This window comes from Oryctolagus cuniculus, chromosome 21 (genome assembly GCF_051225735.1).
Source record: "Oryctolagus cuniculus isolate XC-2025 breed Fujian yellow rabbit chromosome 21, ASM5122573v1, whole genome shotgun sequence".
In the NCBI taxonomy this organism is placed as follows: domain Eukaryota; kingdom Metazoa; phylum Chordata; class Mammalia; order Lagomorpha; family Leporidae; genus Oryctolagus; species Oryctolagus cuniculus.
In genome coordinates, this window is record NC_142887.1 from 20,196,784 (window position 1) to 20,212,570 (window position 15,787).

At 53.3% G+C, this 15,787-nt stretch overlaps 1 protein-coding gene across 4 annotated transcripts in view; it reads left to right on the plus strand.

Moving 5' to 3' along the window:
• Positions 1–15,787, plus strand: part of BICDL1 (BICD family like cargo adaptor 1) — a 109,025-nt gene that overhangs the window by 91,253 nt on the left and 1,985 nt on the right. The window contains exons 5-10 of one of the 4 annotated variants that reach the window (XR_016227242.1): positions 2,097–2,276; positions 3,303–3,521; positions 4,456–4,599; positions 10,329–10,459; positions 13,832–13,952; positions 14,423–14,531. Coding sequence is in view for 3 of the 4 variants with exons in the window: in XM_051826604.3 (XP_051682564.3) it covers positions 2,097–2,276; positions 3,303–3,521; positions 4,456–4,599; positions 10,329–10,459; positions 13,832–13,952; positions 14,487–14,507 (816 nt within the window). In the remaining variant the exon portion in view is untranslated. The remainder of the gene's footprint in view (positions 1–2,096; positions 2,277–3,302; positions 3,522–4,455; positions 4,600–10,328; positions 10,460–13,831; positions 13,953–14,422; positions 14,532–15,787) is intronic. The other 3 variants (XM_051826604.3, XM_008272310.5, XM_002719796.6) reach the window with 3 other exon arrangements.

Consider the following 15,787-nt stretch of genomic DNA (forward strand, 5'->3'; position numbering starts at 1 on the left):
CTCCCACGCAGGTGCAGGGGCCTACGCACTCAGGCCATCTTCTACTGTTTTCCCAGGCCCTTAGCAGGGAGCTGGATCGGAAGTGGAGCAGTGGGAATTCAAACCAGCACCCATGTGGGATGGTGGCACTGCAGGCCAGGGCTTTAACCCTCTGTGCCACAGCGCCAGGCCCCGACCTGGCGCTAACACCAACCCTTCAGGTTTCATTCTTGTTGGATCTATACCTAAAAGTAGAATTGCCAGATCATAGGACAGGTATATCTTAAACTGTAGAAACTGCCAGGGCCAGCATTGTGGAATAGTGGGTTAAATCACTGCCTGCGATGCCAGCATCCCATGTGGTGCCAGTTCTGGTACCAACTGCTCACTTTCAGTCCAGCTCCTTGCTAATGCACCTGGGAAAGCAGTGAAAGTGGCCCAAGTGTTTGGGCCCTGTTACCCACATTTGAGACCTGGTTGAAGCTGCTGGCTTTTGGCTTCAGCCTGGCCCAGCACTGGCCGTTGGAGCCATCTGGGGAGTTAACCAATAGAGAGATGATCTCACTTTCATAACTCTGACTTTCAAAATAAATAAATAAATAAATCTTTGTAAAAAATGCCACGCAGTTTTCAAACATGTTTATATGTTTTCCACTCCCACCAGCAATGAGACTTCTGGTTCCCTATCTTCATTAACACTTGATGTCACTGTGATTTTTTTTAATTATTTATGTTTGCCATTTTGTGAAAGTGTAATGGTGTCATATTTTGTGTGCCTGTGTGTAAGGAACTAGTTTAAGTTTGTCTGATGAAGATTTTTCAACAAAATAAATGACAGAGCAGTATCATGAAGTCTCACGTGCACGACTGCCCGCTTGTCCCTGGCTGGGTCTGCCCCATCTTCGTAACACTCATTGCCTCTTCACTTGTGTTATTTTCAAAGTAAATGTCAGAATTGTAGTAAATTCACCTGTAAATAAAAAGTACCCCTAAACGATAAGAACTTTAAAAAATATGGGGGCCGGCACCGCGGCTCACTAGGCTAATCCTCCGCCTTGCGGCACCGGCACACAGGGTTCTAGTCCTGGTCGGGGTGCCGGATTCTGTCCCAGTTGCCCCTCTTCCAGGCCAGCTCTCTGCTGTGGCCAGGGAGTGCAGTGGAGGATGGCCCAAGTACTTGGGCCCTGCACCCCATGGGAGACCAGGAGAAGTACCTGGCTCCTGCCATCGGATCAGCGCGGTGTGCCGGCCGCGGCGGCCATTGGAGGGTGAACCAACGGCAAAGGAAGACCTTTCTCTCTGTCTCTCTCTCTCACTGTCCACTCTGCCTGTCCAAAAAAAAAAAAAAGGTGGGGGGGGGGCCAAAATTGTGGTACAGTTAGGCTACTGCTTGTGGCATCTGCATCCCATATTAGAGGGCTGGTTTGAGTCTCAGTTACTCCACTCCTAAGCCAGCTTTGTCTAAATGCCTCTGAGAAGGCAGCAGTTAACAGCTCAAGTATATGAGCCTTTGTCACCCATGTGTGAGAGACCTGGATAGGGTAACCTTGCTCCTGGCTTTGGCCTGGCCCAGACCTGGCTGTTGCAGAAGTGAACCAGTGGATGTAAGCCCTGTCTTTGTATCTCCCTCTCTCTGTTGGTGGACCTTTCAAAATGAATCTTTTAAAGTAATAATATGAACACAGTACTATTTAAAGTACTTTAAAATGTAGCAGAATTTCCTTAATACTATCAAATAACCAGTGAGTGTTTAAATTTTCAGGTATCTTTAAATGTCATATTTTTTCACTTTTTTTGTTTGAATCAAGATTTAATTTAAATAAGCCTACATATTGCAGATAGTTGATATATCACTTAAGTATTTTTTAATCTCTAGATTCTTCCTTTATCTTTTCTTGAAATTTATTTGTTAAAGAAATGGAGTTGTTTGCCTTGTAGAAAATCCCAGATCTGGCTTTTGCTGACTGTATCCCCTAATGCCCGACAACTTCCTCTCGCCTCTGTATTCTTCCATAAACTGATGGTTGAATCTGGAAGCACAGTCAGGTTCAGGGACAGTTCTCTGTTTTGTTTTTCTTTTTGGCAAGCCTCGCTACCATTTACTCTCTCTTTGAAAGCTGCACCAAAGCCAACTCGAGCTCCAGGAAGTACGGCTCTCCTACCGACAGCTGCAGGTGAAGGTGGAAGAACTCACTGAGGAGAGGAGTCTGCAGAGCTCTGCCGCCACCAGCGCGTCCCTGCTGTCGGAGATTGAGCAGAGCATGGAGGCCGAGGAGCTGGAGCAGGAAAGAGAGCAGGTGCTGACGTTTGGTCCCTCCGGCGTGCAAGGTGGCCTGCGGGTTCTTGGAGCACATGGTCCTCCCTAGCACCCCGCTGCCAGCCTGGCAAGAACCCTTCAGACCTGCTGGCTTGAGCATCATGAAGCAGATCCTGACTGAAATGTGTCTCTGGCCCTCCGTTCTGCTCCCACCTTGGCACTGGCAGAGTTGCCAGAGGACAGAATGTCTAGGCAGAGTCACATCCCACCAAGTCTTGCCCAGTTTGTCTTAGGAAGAGATTGTTGGCTAATGATCAAGGTCATACTTCTTATATCGTTCTAATATTCCCAATCCATGCTGTCTGTCCAGCTGGCTGCTTTTCATACTACCCATAGCCAGTCACTCATCTAATCATGTCCTGACTCCAAGCAAAGTGACTGGACGCTAGAAAGAAGTGCTTTACTTGACAGAGAAAAAAGGACTAGGGGCCGGCGCTGTGGCGCAGTGGGTTTAAGCCTCAGCCTGTGGTACCAGCATCCCATATGGGTGCCGGTTCGAGACCCGGCTACTGCTATTCCGATCCAGCTCTCTGCTATGGCCTGGGAAAGCAGTGGAAGATGGCCCAGCTCTTTGGGCCCCTGCACCCACGTGGGAGACCTGGAGAAGGCTCCTGGCTCCTGGCTTAAGATTGGCCCAGCTCTGGCCATTGAAGTCATCTGGGGAGTGAACCAGCAGAATGGAAGACCCCTCTCTCTCTCTCGCTCTCTCATTCTCTGGTTCTGCCTCTCTCTGTAACTCTGTCTTTCAAATAAATAAAATAAACCTTAAAAAAAAAAAAAAGACTAGTGAATAGGTGAAACAAGAACTGGGAGTGAGTAGATGTTCTGGGCCCAGAATAGCTATCATCACCACTTAGGGCAGTCGATCTATAAGTAGATAAGTAATACCTTTGTCCTAGAACTGCTGTCTTGGGGCTCAGTATTCTGGGCTCAGATACTAGCATAAGGTGGCCAGGTGGCAGTGTTCTCTGGAGTCCGTAACCAAGAGTACCTCTTTGTGTCACAGCTGAGACTGCAGCTCTGGGAAGCCTACTGCCAGGTTCGCTATCTCTGCTCACACCTCCGAGGAAATGACAGCGCGGATTCAGCCGTCTCCACGGACTCTTCAATGGACGAGTCTTCAGAAACCTCATCCGCCAAGGATGTGCCAGCCGGCAGCTTGCGCACTGCCCTCAACGAGCTCAAGAGGCTGATACAGAGCATTGTGGATGGCATGGAGCCCACGGTAAGAAGCCAGCTTTAAACAGGGTCTGGCTGTGGGAGGTTGAAACCCAGTGCAGAAGGTGGGCTCAACGCTGAATCTGAAACCTTTTTAACATATCTGCAAGAATTACCTCCAAGCCCTCTTCATTTGTTTGAGAGCACTGACCACTGTTACTAGGCCGGGGACTGAGTGAGTGCCAGGGAACGGAAGGCTCCAAAATTACCTGCTTTTTGACACCAGGGTGCAGATGGAGTCTTTCCCTCCATATAGTTCGTGTCCAGACAATGGTGACTGGGCTTTCCTTGGAAAGTTTGAATTTAGAAATCTGTATCCAGGTAAAACTGCAAGTAGCCCTTTGGTTCTGGTGGTGGGATTGAAGAACACAAGTGAGCACGGCACGGGAAGTTGAGAGGTTCAGTGTCAAGGGCCTTGCTCCTGTGCAGGAGAGGGATGTTCTCCTGGGTTTCCTGTGCAGACTGGAGCATCCTCCCAACTACGGCACTTCTCTCCCAGACTGACTCTCCACTCCTGCCCTCAGCTCTTGGGCTGCTCTGTATCCTCAAGGGACACACCCTCCGAAGGGACAGATGTGTTTTTCTCCCTGTATTGGATGCAGTAGGATGAAGAGGGGTGTTGTTTTCCTGATACTGCAGTGGAATGGGTCATGGTAGAAGATGTGTTTTTCATAAACTTGGCTTCTTTTTCCTGAAGCTCAAAATGAAACTGAATGTCTGCCATGGTTGGCAGATTGAAATGGAGAAGAGAATCTCTCTCTAACCCTTCTTTCTTCCCCCCTTGTCTTTGCCCTTTCTTTTTCTCCCTCCCCTCTCTGATCTTCCCTGCTTTGTCCCTCCTCTGTGTCTCCACTGTCTTCCCCATCACCCCCTACCTCCCCATTCCCCTCCCTGTCACACGTATACCCCTACCACTGTGGGCGACTCTCTCTGGCTGTCAGAGCTCCCGGAGAATTGATGATGACTCCTTAGAAGAACAGATAAGGCAGACCAGTGAGGACTCGAGAGCCCTAAGGGAACTCATGGAGGGAGAGAGGGGTAAACTGAGGCAAAGCCTAGAAGAGCTGCAGCAACTCCACAGCCAGGTGAGCGTCTCATCTTCAGTCCAGCATGGGGAATGTGCACGCATTCCCTTGCTCTCTGGGGACCATTGAGTTCTTTTGCACTTGTACGTGAGAAGCAGCCCTCTGCCATCTGATCCTGAGGGGCCTGTGACCTGAAGCTGAGGTGAGCTGGGGTCTTCAGCAGGAGAAGAAACCAGTCCTCTAGTAGCCCAAGTGAAAGGGGCGGGGCTAAGAAGCTGACCCTCCAGGGATGCGCTGCCTCCCACAGAGCCAAGTTAGTGTGACTGGTGGATGCTGACAGTTTAAAGTGCAGTGGCTCCCAGGTCACTTGGATATTTTTTTCCCAGCAGCTTCTGGGCAGAGACATTGGCAAACCAAGGAACAATGAATTTTACAGACCCGTTCCCTCTTCACAGGTGCCGTTCCTCTGTCAGCGTGTTTTTCAGTGTTAGAAGAACTTCTGCTGCCCTCACTGTTCCTTTCCTGTTTGATCATGAGTTCGTGTGTGTCTCTCTCTCTCTCTCTCTCTTTTTTTTTTTTTTTTTTTTTTACGGGCAGAGTTAGACAGAAAGGTCTTCCTCCCGTTGGTTCACCCCCAAAAAGCCACTATGGCCGGCACGCTGCGCCAATCCGAAGCCAGGGGCCAGGTGCTTCCTCCTGGTCTCCCATGCAGGTGCAGGGCCCAAGCACTTGGGCCATCCTCCACTGCCCTCCAGGGCCACAGCAGAGAGCTGACCTGGAAGAGGGGCAACCAGGACAGAATCAGCACCTCAACCGGGACTAGAACCCGGGGTACCAGCACCGTAGGCAGAGGATTAGCCTAGTGAGCCGCGGTTCTGGCCGAGTTTATGTCTCTTGAGAACTCTGGAGGACACCTGTATTCTGATCTGAAAATTTGTATAAGGTTTTAGGAGCAGCCCCCCCATCCACTGGTTCACTACTCAAATGCCCACATCAACTGGGGGGCGGTCCGAGCCTTAACCAGGTTGCAGGAACTCCATCCAGGTCTCCCGTGTCAGCAGCATGGATCCAAGTCCTGGAGCCATTGCCTGCTGGATCAGAGGCAGAGTTAGCCAGGACGTGAACTGGGCACTGTTGCAGGATGCAGGCCTTCCAAATGGCAGTTTAACACTGTGCCAAGTGCCAGCTTCTCGAGTAGCATTTTACAGCTCCCAGCCTTCCCCTCTCCTTTCCTCGTCCAAAGCTGCTCATCCCTTCCTGCTACAGGAAATTCCTGTGAAGTGGAATTGAAACCTGACTTCCACTTTCCATTTAAACTGAAGTTTCCATGAAACTGAAAATTCACCCAAGGGCATTATTTCATTCAGAAACATGAGCAGAGTGTAGGCTGCTGGGAACCTGGCTCGGAACTATCTAGGAAACTGTCTCCACCAGGGAGGTTTCCTCAGAACTTCCGCTGACGACAGGTTTAGGCCAGTTTCCGTAACTTCCCTTTCAAGTAGTTCACCCAGCAGATGGCTGCACTCAACATCCCACATGGAGTGTGGGTCAGGCTCTCCTGTAGGCTTCCTGTCCCAGGTACACAAAGCAGAAAGCTCTCAACCGCACTGCACACACCAGCTGTCTGTTAGAGTTGGGAGTTGGCGCTGGGATGGCGCAGACTGAGTTCCAGGGGGACGGCAGATACTGGAGCCAACACCGCAGGCACGGTCGTGTGTGCCTCACACAAGGATCACGCTGCATCTGAGCACCTGCCCTGTACCTGCCGTAACACTCAGCTCTGAGAACCTGAGATCAGTGGTCAGGGACCCTGTGCATTCCTGGATCTCAAGGGCAGTGAGGGCAATTCAGAACTGTCTCTAGACCCTTTTAGGAGGGGGGTCCAGGAGGGTGGGTGGGGCCAAATGGCCAGCCAGAAGCTCCTAGTCCAGAGTCAGCCCTCATCTGGAGGGAATCAGGAGATGTACAACAGAAGAGCAGGTGAAGCGCTAGAAACAGGACTTCGTGTTGCTTCTTCGATGCTGTTTGATCCTGAGAACTCGCACCTTACTTGGGAAAGTGGGTTTAGAGGCGGGTGTAACCTAAGGCCAGGTCCTGCCTCCAGGGAGAAGGGGGAAGGTGCCATTTGGATATTTGTAACATTTGCAGGCCATGCAAAATTTCAACAGAAAAATTAGCCTGCTATGGATTTACTGAATTCAGAGTCCTGCCTGCAATTGCCTTGGCAGTAGCAGACCAAATGATTTCTTGGGCCTTCTCTGGCTGCGGGGCTGAGCCTCTGACTCCTGGTAGGGAGCACAGCTCACAACCATATGCTGGCCACTGACTGCACTGGAGCCCTTGATGGAATTTATCTCTTAATCTTTTTTCAAAAATTTTTGGTACGGAGCAGTTATTATTTTAAAAAAATTTATTTATTTGAAAGTCAGAGTTACACAGAGAGAGGAGAGAGAGAGAGAGAGAGGTCCTCCATCCGATGGTTCACTCCCCAATTGGCCGCAATGGCTGGAGCTGCGCTGATCCGAAGCCAGGAGCCAGGAGCTTCTTCCGGGTCTCCCACTGGGTGCAGGGGCCCAAGGACTTGGGCCATCCCACTGTTTTCCCAGGCCATAATAGAGAGCTGGATGGGAAGTGGAGCAGCCAGGTCTTGAACCGGCGCCCATATGGGATGCCAGTGCTTCAGGCCAGGGTGTTAACCCACTGCGCCACAGCACCAGCCCCCGGAGCAGTTATTTTTATTTCTGCTTTTTATGAAATGTATGGCTAAAAGAGGGTAGGCCCCTGTCACTCTTTAAAAAAAGATTTACTTATTTGAAACACAGAGTTGGAGAGAGAGAGAGAGAGAGAGAGAGAGAGAGAGAGAGAGAGAGAGAGAGAGAGATCGAGATCTGCTGATTCACTCCCCAGATGGCCACAACAGCCAGGGCTGGGCCAGGCCAAAGCCACAAGCCAGGAGCTTCATCTGGGTCTCTCTTATGGGTGCAGGGGCCCAAGCACTTGGGTCCTCTTCCACTGCCTTCCTAGGCGCATTAACAAGGAGCTAGATTGGAAGTGGAGCAGCCAGGACTTGAACCAGTGCCCAAATGGGATGTCGATACTGCAGGCAGCAGCTTAACCCACTATGCCACAATGCCACTTCTAAGGCAGATGGCTGGTGGACTTTATCTTGACCAACTTTTCCATGCCCAGGGAAATAGTTTCAGAGATTTATCTGAACCATATTAAATGTTGGCTTTTCCTGCCTTGCATGTAGTTTTACCCATCCTTGCACAGCTGGCAGAGCATCTTGCTGACCCACGGCCATGTCAGGGTTCATGTGGTCTCTGGAGGTCTGGCACTCTGCCAGGTGGTTTCTGGGTCTTGGGTTCCAGCCTGCTAGGCTGCTGGGCCTGCTGATACGGATGGTGGCTGGGCTCTCACCAGCACTTGACTGCCTCAGGCTAGGTACATATGCGTTCTGTAGCCTCTGAGGGTTCCAGCCTGCTCACTCTGCTTTGGCCAGCAGGAGAGATGCTGCCTGGGGCTGTTTTCAGTTCAGAATATCAGGGCCTGGTGGCCCTTACCAGACCCCTAAGAGTATGGAATCTGTCAGCCATGATGGCAACAAACTGTTCTGTCCCTGTGAACTCCCATCTGAGTGGTGGCTACCCTGAGGGCTGGCGGCCCTGCTCTCTTCATCTAGGGAGCTTGATCTTCAGCCTTAGTCCTAGAGCCCTGACTCTAATTCTGCCTGAAGATGATTAGACCTACGACGTAAAGTCCAGGAAGGGGCCGACGTGGTGGCACAGCAAGTTAAGCCAATACCTGTAACCCCAGCATCCTATGTTGGAGTGTAGGTTCAAGTCCCAGCTGCTCCGCTTCCAGCCCAGCTTCTTGCTGGTGCACCTGGAAAGGCAGCAGGTGATGGCTCAGGTGCTTGGGCCTGCTGCCACCCGTGTGGGAGACCAGGATGGGGTTTCTGACGCCTTCAGCCTGGCCCTGCCCTGGCTATTGCAGCCAGTCTCTCCTCCCCAACTCCACCCACCCCTGTGGTCTACTTTTCAAATAAATAACTTTAAAAAGAAAAAGCTGTTGAGGAGTGTGCTGAGAGGTGACATCTGTGGGAGGGAGGCAGACCTTTATGGAGCGATCCTACCTTGGGAGAATGTCCAGATGTCTGCAGTGCTTAACAGGAGGGTGGGGTCAGGCATGCTGACTCACACCTGATCCTGCCGACTGAGCAGGGACTCCCTCCCTTCCATTATTCAACAAATATTTATTGAAAGCTCTATGAGGCAGGGTTTCTGGTTGCAAACAACAGGAATTTGCTCTGCTTAACTTGAGCAGAAAGAGAATGTACTGAATTACATCTGACAGCTTAGAGAATCAACAGGGAGGCGGGAGAACTCAGCTCCAAAACAGGAAAGAGACGTGGGAAAGGGACAAGCCATCTTCTGCCCTGGTGACTAAGCCCCCTGCCCGCAGTTTTACTGGACTCCCTCACAAGCTGCAGTCCCGGTGGGGGCTGGGCTGCCTGGCAAATCTAGTTCGAATGCCCAGTCTGCCGGTGAAAGGGAGAGGTCTGTCCCCCTTGGGCTTCCTCAGCAAGGAGTCATGCCCTATCTTCCAGCAAGACTCACGAAACCCAGGATGTCCCCAGGAGTGGCAGTGGCCCATTGCACAGGTGTTCTGCAGTGGGATGCACAGAAAGGTGGGACATGCCTCCTGCCACCACAGATTGTGGAGCTCACGCAGTTACTGTAGTGTGGAGTGGCTGTCGTGGTCGCTGATGGAGCTGCTAGGTGGGACACCTCACCACCAGGGGCTGCCTCTGTGTTGGTCATGAGGTCTGAATAAGTTGTGGTACCACTGACAGAGCCATGGGCCACAGAAGAGGTTAACAGATTAGAAGTAAAAGGTGATAGCATCATTAAGATGTCTAACTTCCATGTAGCTTTGACCTTAGAAACTCAGTGAGGAAGGATGAGAGCGAGCCAGACCATGCCAAGTGCTGCCAAGGTCCACCCAGGGCCCTGTGGATGGCAGCATTCCATGCTGAGTAGAAGATGGCTGGAAACAAAACTTGAGTAAAAATGTGGTTCAGACTTCTGATGAACTCCTCTTCTTTCATCCACCATCTAGGAGTGCCTTAGGATGGAGGAGGTGGTATGCAGTGCTGAGTACAAGGGGATCTGGGCCCAGGCCTGCAGGGCCAGAGAGAACTTCCCTGGCCCCCTTGGCACTGGCTTTGGGCCTAGCACATGGCATCTTGTCTTCAGGCAGTGGGCCTTCCCTGGGAGCAGGACAGCAGTGGGCTGCAGCCAGCCCGCACCCCACACAACCACCTCTGCCTTGGGGCTGGTGCTGTGGCAAAGCAAGGAAGGCTGACGCCTGAAGTGCCGGCATCCCATATGGGCGCCAGTTCAAGTCCCAGCTGCTCTACTTCCAGTCCAGCTCTCTGCTATGGCCTGGGAAAGCAGTAGAGGATGGCCCAAGTCCTTGGGCCCCTGCACTTGCATGGGAGACCTGGAGGAAGCTCCTGGCTCCTGGCTTCAGATCGGTGCAGCTCTGGCTGTTGTGGCCAATTGGGGAGTGAACCAACAAATGGAAGACCTCTCTGCCTGCCTGCCTGCCTGCCCCTTCTTCTCTCTGGGTGTAACTGTGACTTTGAAGTAAATAAATCTTAAAAAAAAAAAAAAAAAAAAAACCCTCTGCCTGCCCTGGGATCCTTTGTTCCTTCCCTCCTGGAGGTGAACCACCCCAGGCCAGCAGCAGTGATGGCATTACATTCGTTCTTGGTCTCCTGTCAGGTGACACTGCTGAGTGTGGAGATGACTGCGCTGAAAGAGGAGAGAGACCAACTCAGAGTGACATCTGAGGACAAGGAGCCAAAGGAGCAGCTTCAGAAGGCCATCAGGGACCGGGACGAGGCCATTGCAAAGTGAGTGGGGACGGCCCATTTCGTTTTGTTTTAAGAAGTTATTCTTTTTTTTTTTTTTTTTTTTTTTTTGACAGGCAGAATTAGACAGAGAGAAAGGTCTTTAAGAAGTTATTCTTAAAAATTAAATCATACAGAAGAACTCTTCACCCCCAATCCCAATCTCTATCCTCCCCAGATAGACACTTCTGTTGAAAGGTGGGTGTGTCTTCATGTGTGGGTGTGTGTAACACACTTGTGGGTTGGGTGTGTCTTCATACATGGGTGTGTGTAACACTTGTGGGTTGGGTGTGTCTTCATACATGGGTGTGTGTAACACTTGTGGGTTGGGTGTGTCTTCATACGTGTGTGTGACATACTTGTGGGTTGGGTGTGTCTTCATACGTGTGTGTAACATACTTGTGGGTTGGGTGTGTCTTCACACAGTTGTAGGGTTTTCAGACATCAGCAAGACAACTCTGCATGTCTTGCTTTTTTGTCCACCATCTCCTAGAGAGTTTTCCAATTAATTATAACAAGCCTGTCTTTTTTAATGTTTACTTTTTTTTTAGTTGTGGGCATTTGCAAGTATGTACAAAAGAGGGGTCCGTGTGATGTTTCTGTCTATCCATCTCTCAGTTCCAACACTAAATAACATACAGCCAGTGTATTTCATCTGCCTCCTCCACCTCTCTACTGGATTATGTTGTAACAAATCACAAGACATCCATACACACTTCAGAATCTATCTCTCCCAGAAAAAGACATTGGAAAAACACAGCTGTAAGTCAGTGATCCCATTTGAAAAGAAACAGTATTTTCTTGATACCACTTGGTGTCCAGTCTGAGTTCAGATGTTCACAGTTGTCTCTCACGTGTCTGTAATTGTTGGGAATCATCATAGAATGTTGAGAGGAGGGTGGTTAGCCTAGTGGTTAAGGTTGCCTGTGCGGGAGAGAACACACAAGTCGCCGGTGCAGTCCCACTGCCTTCAGAAATGGGGTCCGCAGCTCTGCCCCTGGCGGGAGAGGAGGCTGCCCAACCTAAGTGCGACCCTGCTGTCTGACGGGAGGCTCTGGAGGGAGGATCCTCTTCCCCTGGAAACACTTGTTTTCCTTGAAGGACAGCGGGAGAGACAGAGCGTGCCACAATGGCCAGGGCTGGGCCAGGCCGAACCAGGAGCCTGGAAGCCTTTTCTCCCACGTGGGTGGCAGGAGCCCCAGAACCTGGGCCGTCCCTGCCCCTGCAGAGCCCACGTTAGCTGGAGGCCTGACCGGAAATGGGGTGGCCCCGGGGCCAGGCACTGCGATTTGGGATACAGACCTGTGCTTGACCACTCGGATGTCTGCCCCTTAAGTGATGGTTTACTCTCCTCGTCGGGGAAAGACCCTCACAGAGCGCAGAAAATAAATCTGGGAGTACAGTCTGCCTTAGAGAAACAAAAAGCAGTCGCTGGTGGTTTCCTTTAAGGAGTTCTTCTAGCCCTTGGGTATATTCCTTTTTTTAAATGTGATTAATACATCGTCAGTGACTTCCGCAGCTCTGCTTGCTGGGTCTGGGGTTGCTCCTGCCCTGCCCCTGGGGACTGTCCCCGCCCCCACGGCGTTAGTCAGCACCTTCCCCGGACTCCTGGCTGCTCGTGGAGCCACCTGCTGGCAGATACCTGGAAACAGGAGACTGCGCCGCTTGGGGGCGCCCGGGCCAGGCGTCTATGGCAACTGGAGCCACGCGAGGACTTCCGCTGTTTGCCGTGGGCCAATGGCAGCGCTTGTGGCAAAGTCAGCCTGCAGCAGCTGAGCCACCAGCGCCCATTGGACACGCTCGGGTCCTATCCGAGCAGCTGCAGTGGGTGGGGCCGACGCGCGGGCCGAGCTGTCTGGAGCTGCCTCTCTAGGGAGGGTGAGCTGGGCGCAGTTCTGGGGCCTGGCCTGGAGTCAGAGCAGGGGCCGAAAGTGCTCGGTGCTGGACGTGGGGTTGGCGCGAGCGCTTTTGTGAATGGGACCCTCCTGCTTCTCACCGCGCCTAGGTTAGTGCAGGCGGTGTCCCCAGGCAGAGCCCGTCTGCTGCCCTTGGGCGGTGCTGTGACCTCTGGCCCTGCTTGGTGAGGACACTTGGATGCCGGCAAGGGCAGCTGGGCCACAAGAGCCGCCTCTGCAGGGGCTGCTGGCCACGCCCTCCACTGCGGCTTTTTTTTTTTTAAGGTTCTGTAGGAGTTTCAGATATCCCATGGAGTGCAGGGGCCCAAGAACCTGGACCATCATCCACTGCTTTTCCCAGGCACATTAGCAGGAAGCAGGATTGGAAGTAGAGCCGCCAGGTCTCAAACCCACGCCAGTATGGGGTGTCAGCCTCAAAGGCAGTGGCTTAACCTGCTACACCACAACGTCAGCCCCTTCTTTGGCATCTAATAGCTATAATTTAGGAATGTCGAGGATGATAGTAACACCGAAACATGCTAAGCATGCAAATGCAAAATGCACAAGTGTGGGTGGGAATTGCTCATCAACGGTCACCCAGAGATAATCAGCTAGAGTTTTGTGTGCCTTTCAACACACAAAGGTTTTTCTTTTCTGTATTTTAATTTTTGTAATTTATTTATGTATTTTGAGAGGCAGAGACAAAATGACAGAGCTCTCATCTGCTGGCTCCTTCCCCAAATGCCCACAGCTGCAGGGGCTGGGCCATGCCAAAGCCAGGAGCCAGGAACTCAGTCTACTCCCATGGGTGGCAGGGACTGGAGCTGTCACCTGCTCCCTCCCAGGGGTGCATCAGCAGGAATCAGGAGTCGGGAGTGGAACCGGGACCCAGCCCCAGCCACTAGGAATGTGGACATCCGACCAGCGGCCTTGCCCTTAGGTCAGAGGCAGTCTTTACTTTGGAGAACTAGCCTCATCCTGGACCTGTGTTCTGGTTCTTTCCCCCGCTGAGCGCATCGTGCATTCAGTGAATATTCCCCACGGTGGCTTCATCACCTGCTTGCCAGCTGCCAGCTCCCGGGGACTGGGCCCCGCCAGCCCGTGACCACACCGCCGCAGGCTGCCTGTGCACACGGCAGCACCCCAGGAAGGTTCCTGTGCTGCTCAGGCGAGTTCCTCCCCGTCCCAGGGGGCCGGGGCGTGGAGGCTTTGTGAGCGGCCTGCATCTCCTGTGGGTCCCGGCCCCCGTTCAGGCGGCCTGCGCTTGTAAGCCTTTAGAAGCTGTCTCTTGAGTGGTGAGTCGGAGATGGCGCATGGCGGCTTCACCAGAGTGGGTTAGCTTGTTGAAGAATAGCCGGGATGAGCCTTGGCTCAGTTACGTCCGTCTGAGGTCAGAGCCTGCTTCCTCCTGTGGACTCCGGAGGCCCCGAGTGCCTCTGGCACAGGGAGTCCAGGCTCGCTCTGGTGTGTCTGTGCGCAGGAAGAACGCCGTGGAGCTGGAACTCGCCAAGTGCAAGATGGACATGATGTCTCTGAACAGCCAGCTGCTGGACGCCATCCAGCAGAAGCTGAGCCTCTCTCAGCAGCTGGAGGCCTGGCAGGTACAGCGGGCGTGGGGCGAGTCTGGGAGAGTTGGGCGCCGCTGGAGGGTTTGTGACCGGCGGAAGCGTGGCCTCAGGGCCCCTGCAGCGGCCTTCCTCTGGGCTGGACTGAAATCAGAGAAGCAGCCGGTAGGGTGGAGGGCGGGAAACCTGCGGGATGGATGAAAGTCCACAGCTTGGTGCAGCTCAGGGGCCAGCGTCCTTGCTGCTGAGAGCACGCGGCGGGCCCTGCCCTGGCCCTGGCGAGAGGCGCTGCCGTGGCCGCCTGTGTGTTGGGGTTGAGGTGGTACGGTTTTAGAATGGAGCATCCTCACGACTCTCCCCTGAGAAGCGCTAACCAACAGGAAAGGCCGCCCGCGGCTGCGGGAGGTGCGCTGAGCAGGGCCCCCCCAGCCCGGCTCCCCGGCTCCTGCCCCCGCGGCCGGCCCTACCCGCTGACCGCCCTTCTCTCTCTTCTCTCCCGGCTGCAGTTTGCTTCCTCAGGGCTTTTTACTATCTGGCTCCTTTGGTTTCTGATCTAGTGGCCTTTCTCAGTTCCCGTATCAACAGCTTTAGTTGTACACCCCTCCTGCCTTCGAGGTGAGACGGAGTCCTACGTCCCCCCACCCCGCTGCCATTGCTGTTCTGCCCCCACCGCCTCCCTCTGTGGCCCGCCGTGTTCTGTGTGCCGGAGCCCGGCGTCATCTCTGTGCAGTGTCCTCTGCCATCAAGCCCTGGCACACCTGCCGTCACTCTCATGTCCGGTGAGCTTCGCCACAGCGCGTGGCCCGGCGCTGCCCCGTCTCTGACAGGCTGACTGGTTTCTCAGCGTCTCCTTCTTGCAAGTGGATGCTTTGACCCCAGGGGCAGTGGCAGGCATGGGGGGAGTCAGGAGCAGCACGTGCGTGCGTCAGGCGATGCATTTCACGAGAGTCCCTTGACAGACTGATTGCTCAGTGTAAAAATGCAGTTTTGTGCAAGGTGCTAGGAAAAAGCATTCACAGCTTTGAAAAGACTTTTCTGAAAAACCTTTATTAACACTTACTTTTTTATTTATATATTTATTTGAAGGAGTTAGAGAGAGGGACAGATAGTCTTCCATCCGCTGGTTCACTCCCCAGATAGCCTCGACAGCTGGGGCTGGGCCAGGCAGAAGCCAGGAGCTTCTTCTGGGTCCCCGACATGGGAGCAGGGGTCTAAGGACCTGGACCCCCTTCTGCTGCTTCCCAGGCGCAGTAGGGAGCTGGGTTGAAAGTGGAGCGGCCAGGACATGAGCTAGTGCCCGCGTGGGATGCCAGTGCTGCCCCCTCGCCACAGCGCCGGCCCCTCTGCTGTGGTAGTTCAGCGTTGCCTTTGACTGCGCGTGTCCCGAGAGTGCGAAGTCCCAAAGTCGGGGCCGCACACCGGCAGAGGCTGCAGTGTCGGGTCTGAGAGCTGTGTGGGATGCAGGGAAGGAGGAAGTGCTGAGGATACAGGAGGCTGAGGAGGGGATGGGGCAGCGGCAAGAAAGGGCTCCGCCGCCTCGGGTCTCAACACTGAAACCTGCAGACATGGGTGACACCCGTGGGTGAGAGCCTGGGTCAGACTGGGGGTGTGGCGGACACGCTGCCTCAGTCCAGGGTTAGCCCAGAGGGTTCCAGGGCGAAGGGACTGAGCAGCTGCTCCTGTCTCGGGCAGAGGTTCCCACGTGGAGTCTCAGAACCAGAGGCCCCCAGCCGGGCCAGAGCTGCCATGTCCAAGCCCCCTGGCCTGGAAGCTGCTGTTCGGGGTGGGGGCGTTCCTAGGCACCTCAAGCACATTGGAGGGGAAAGCCCCCAGCCAGTGAGGAAGCTAAAGGAGGTGGGCCCTGCCTTGGT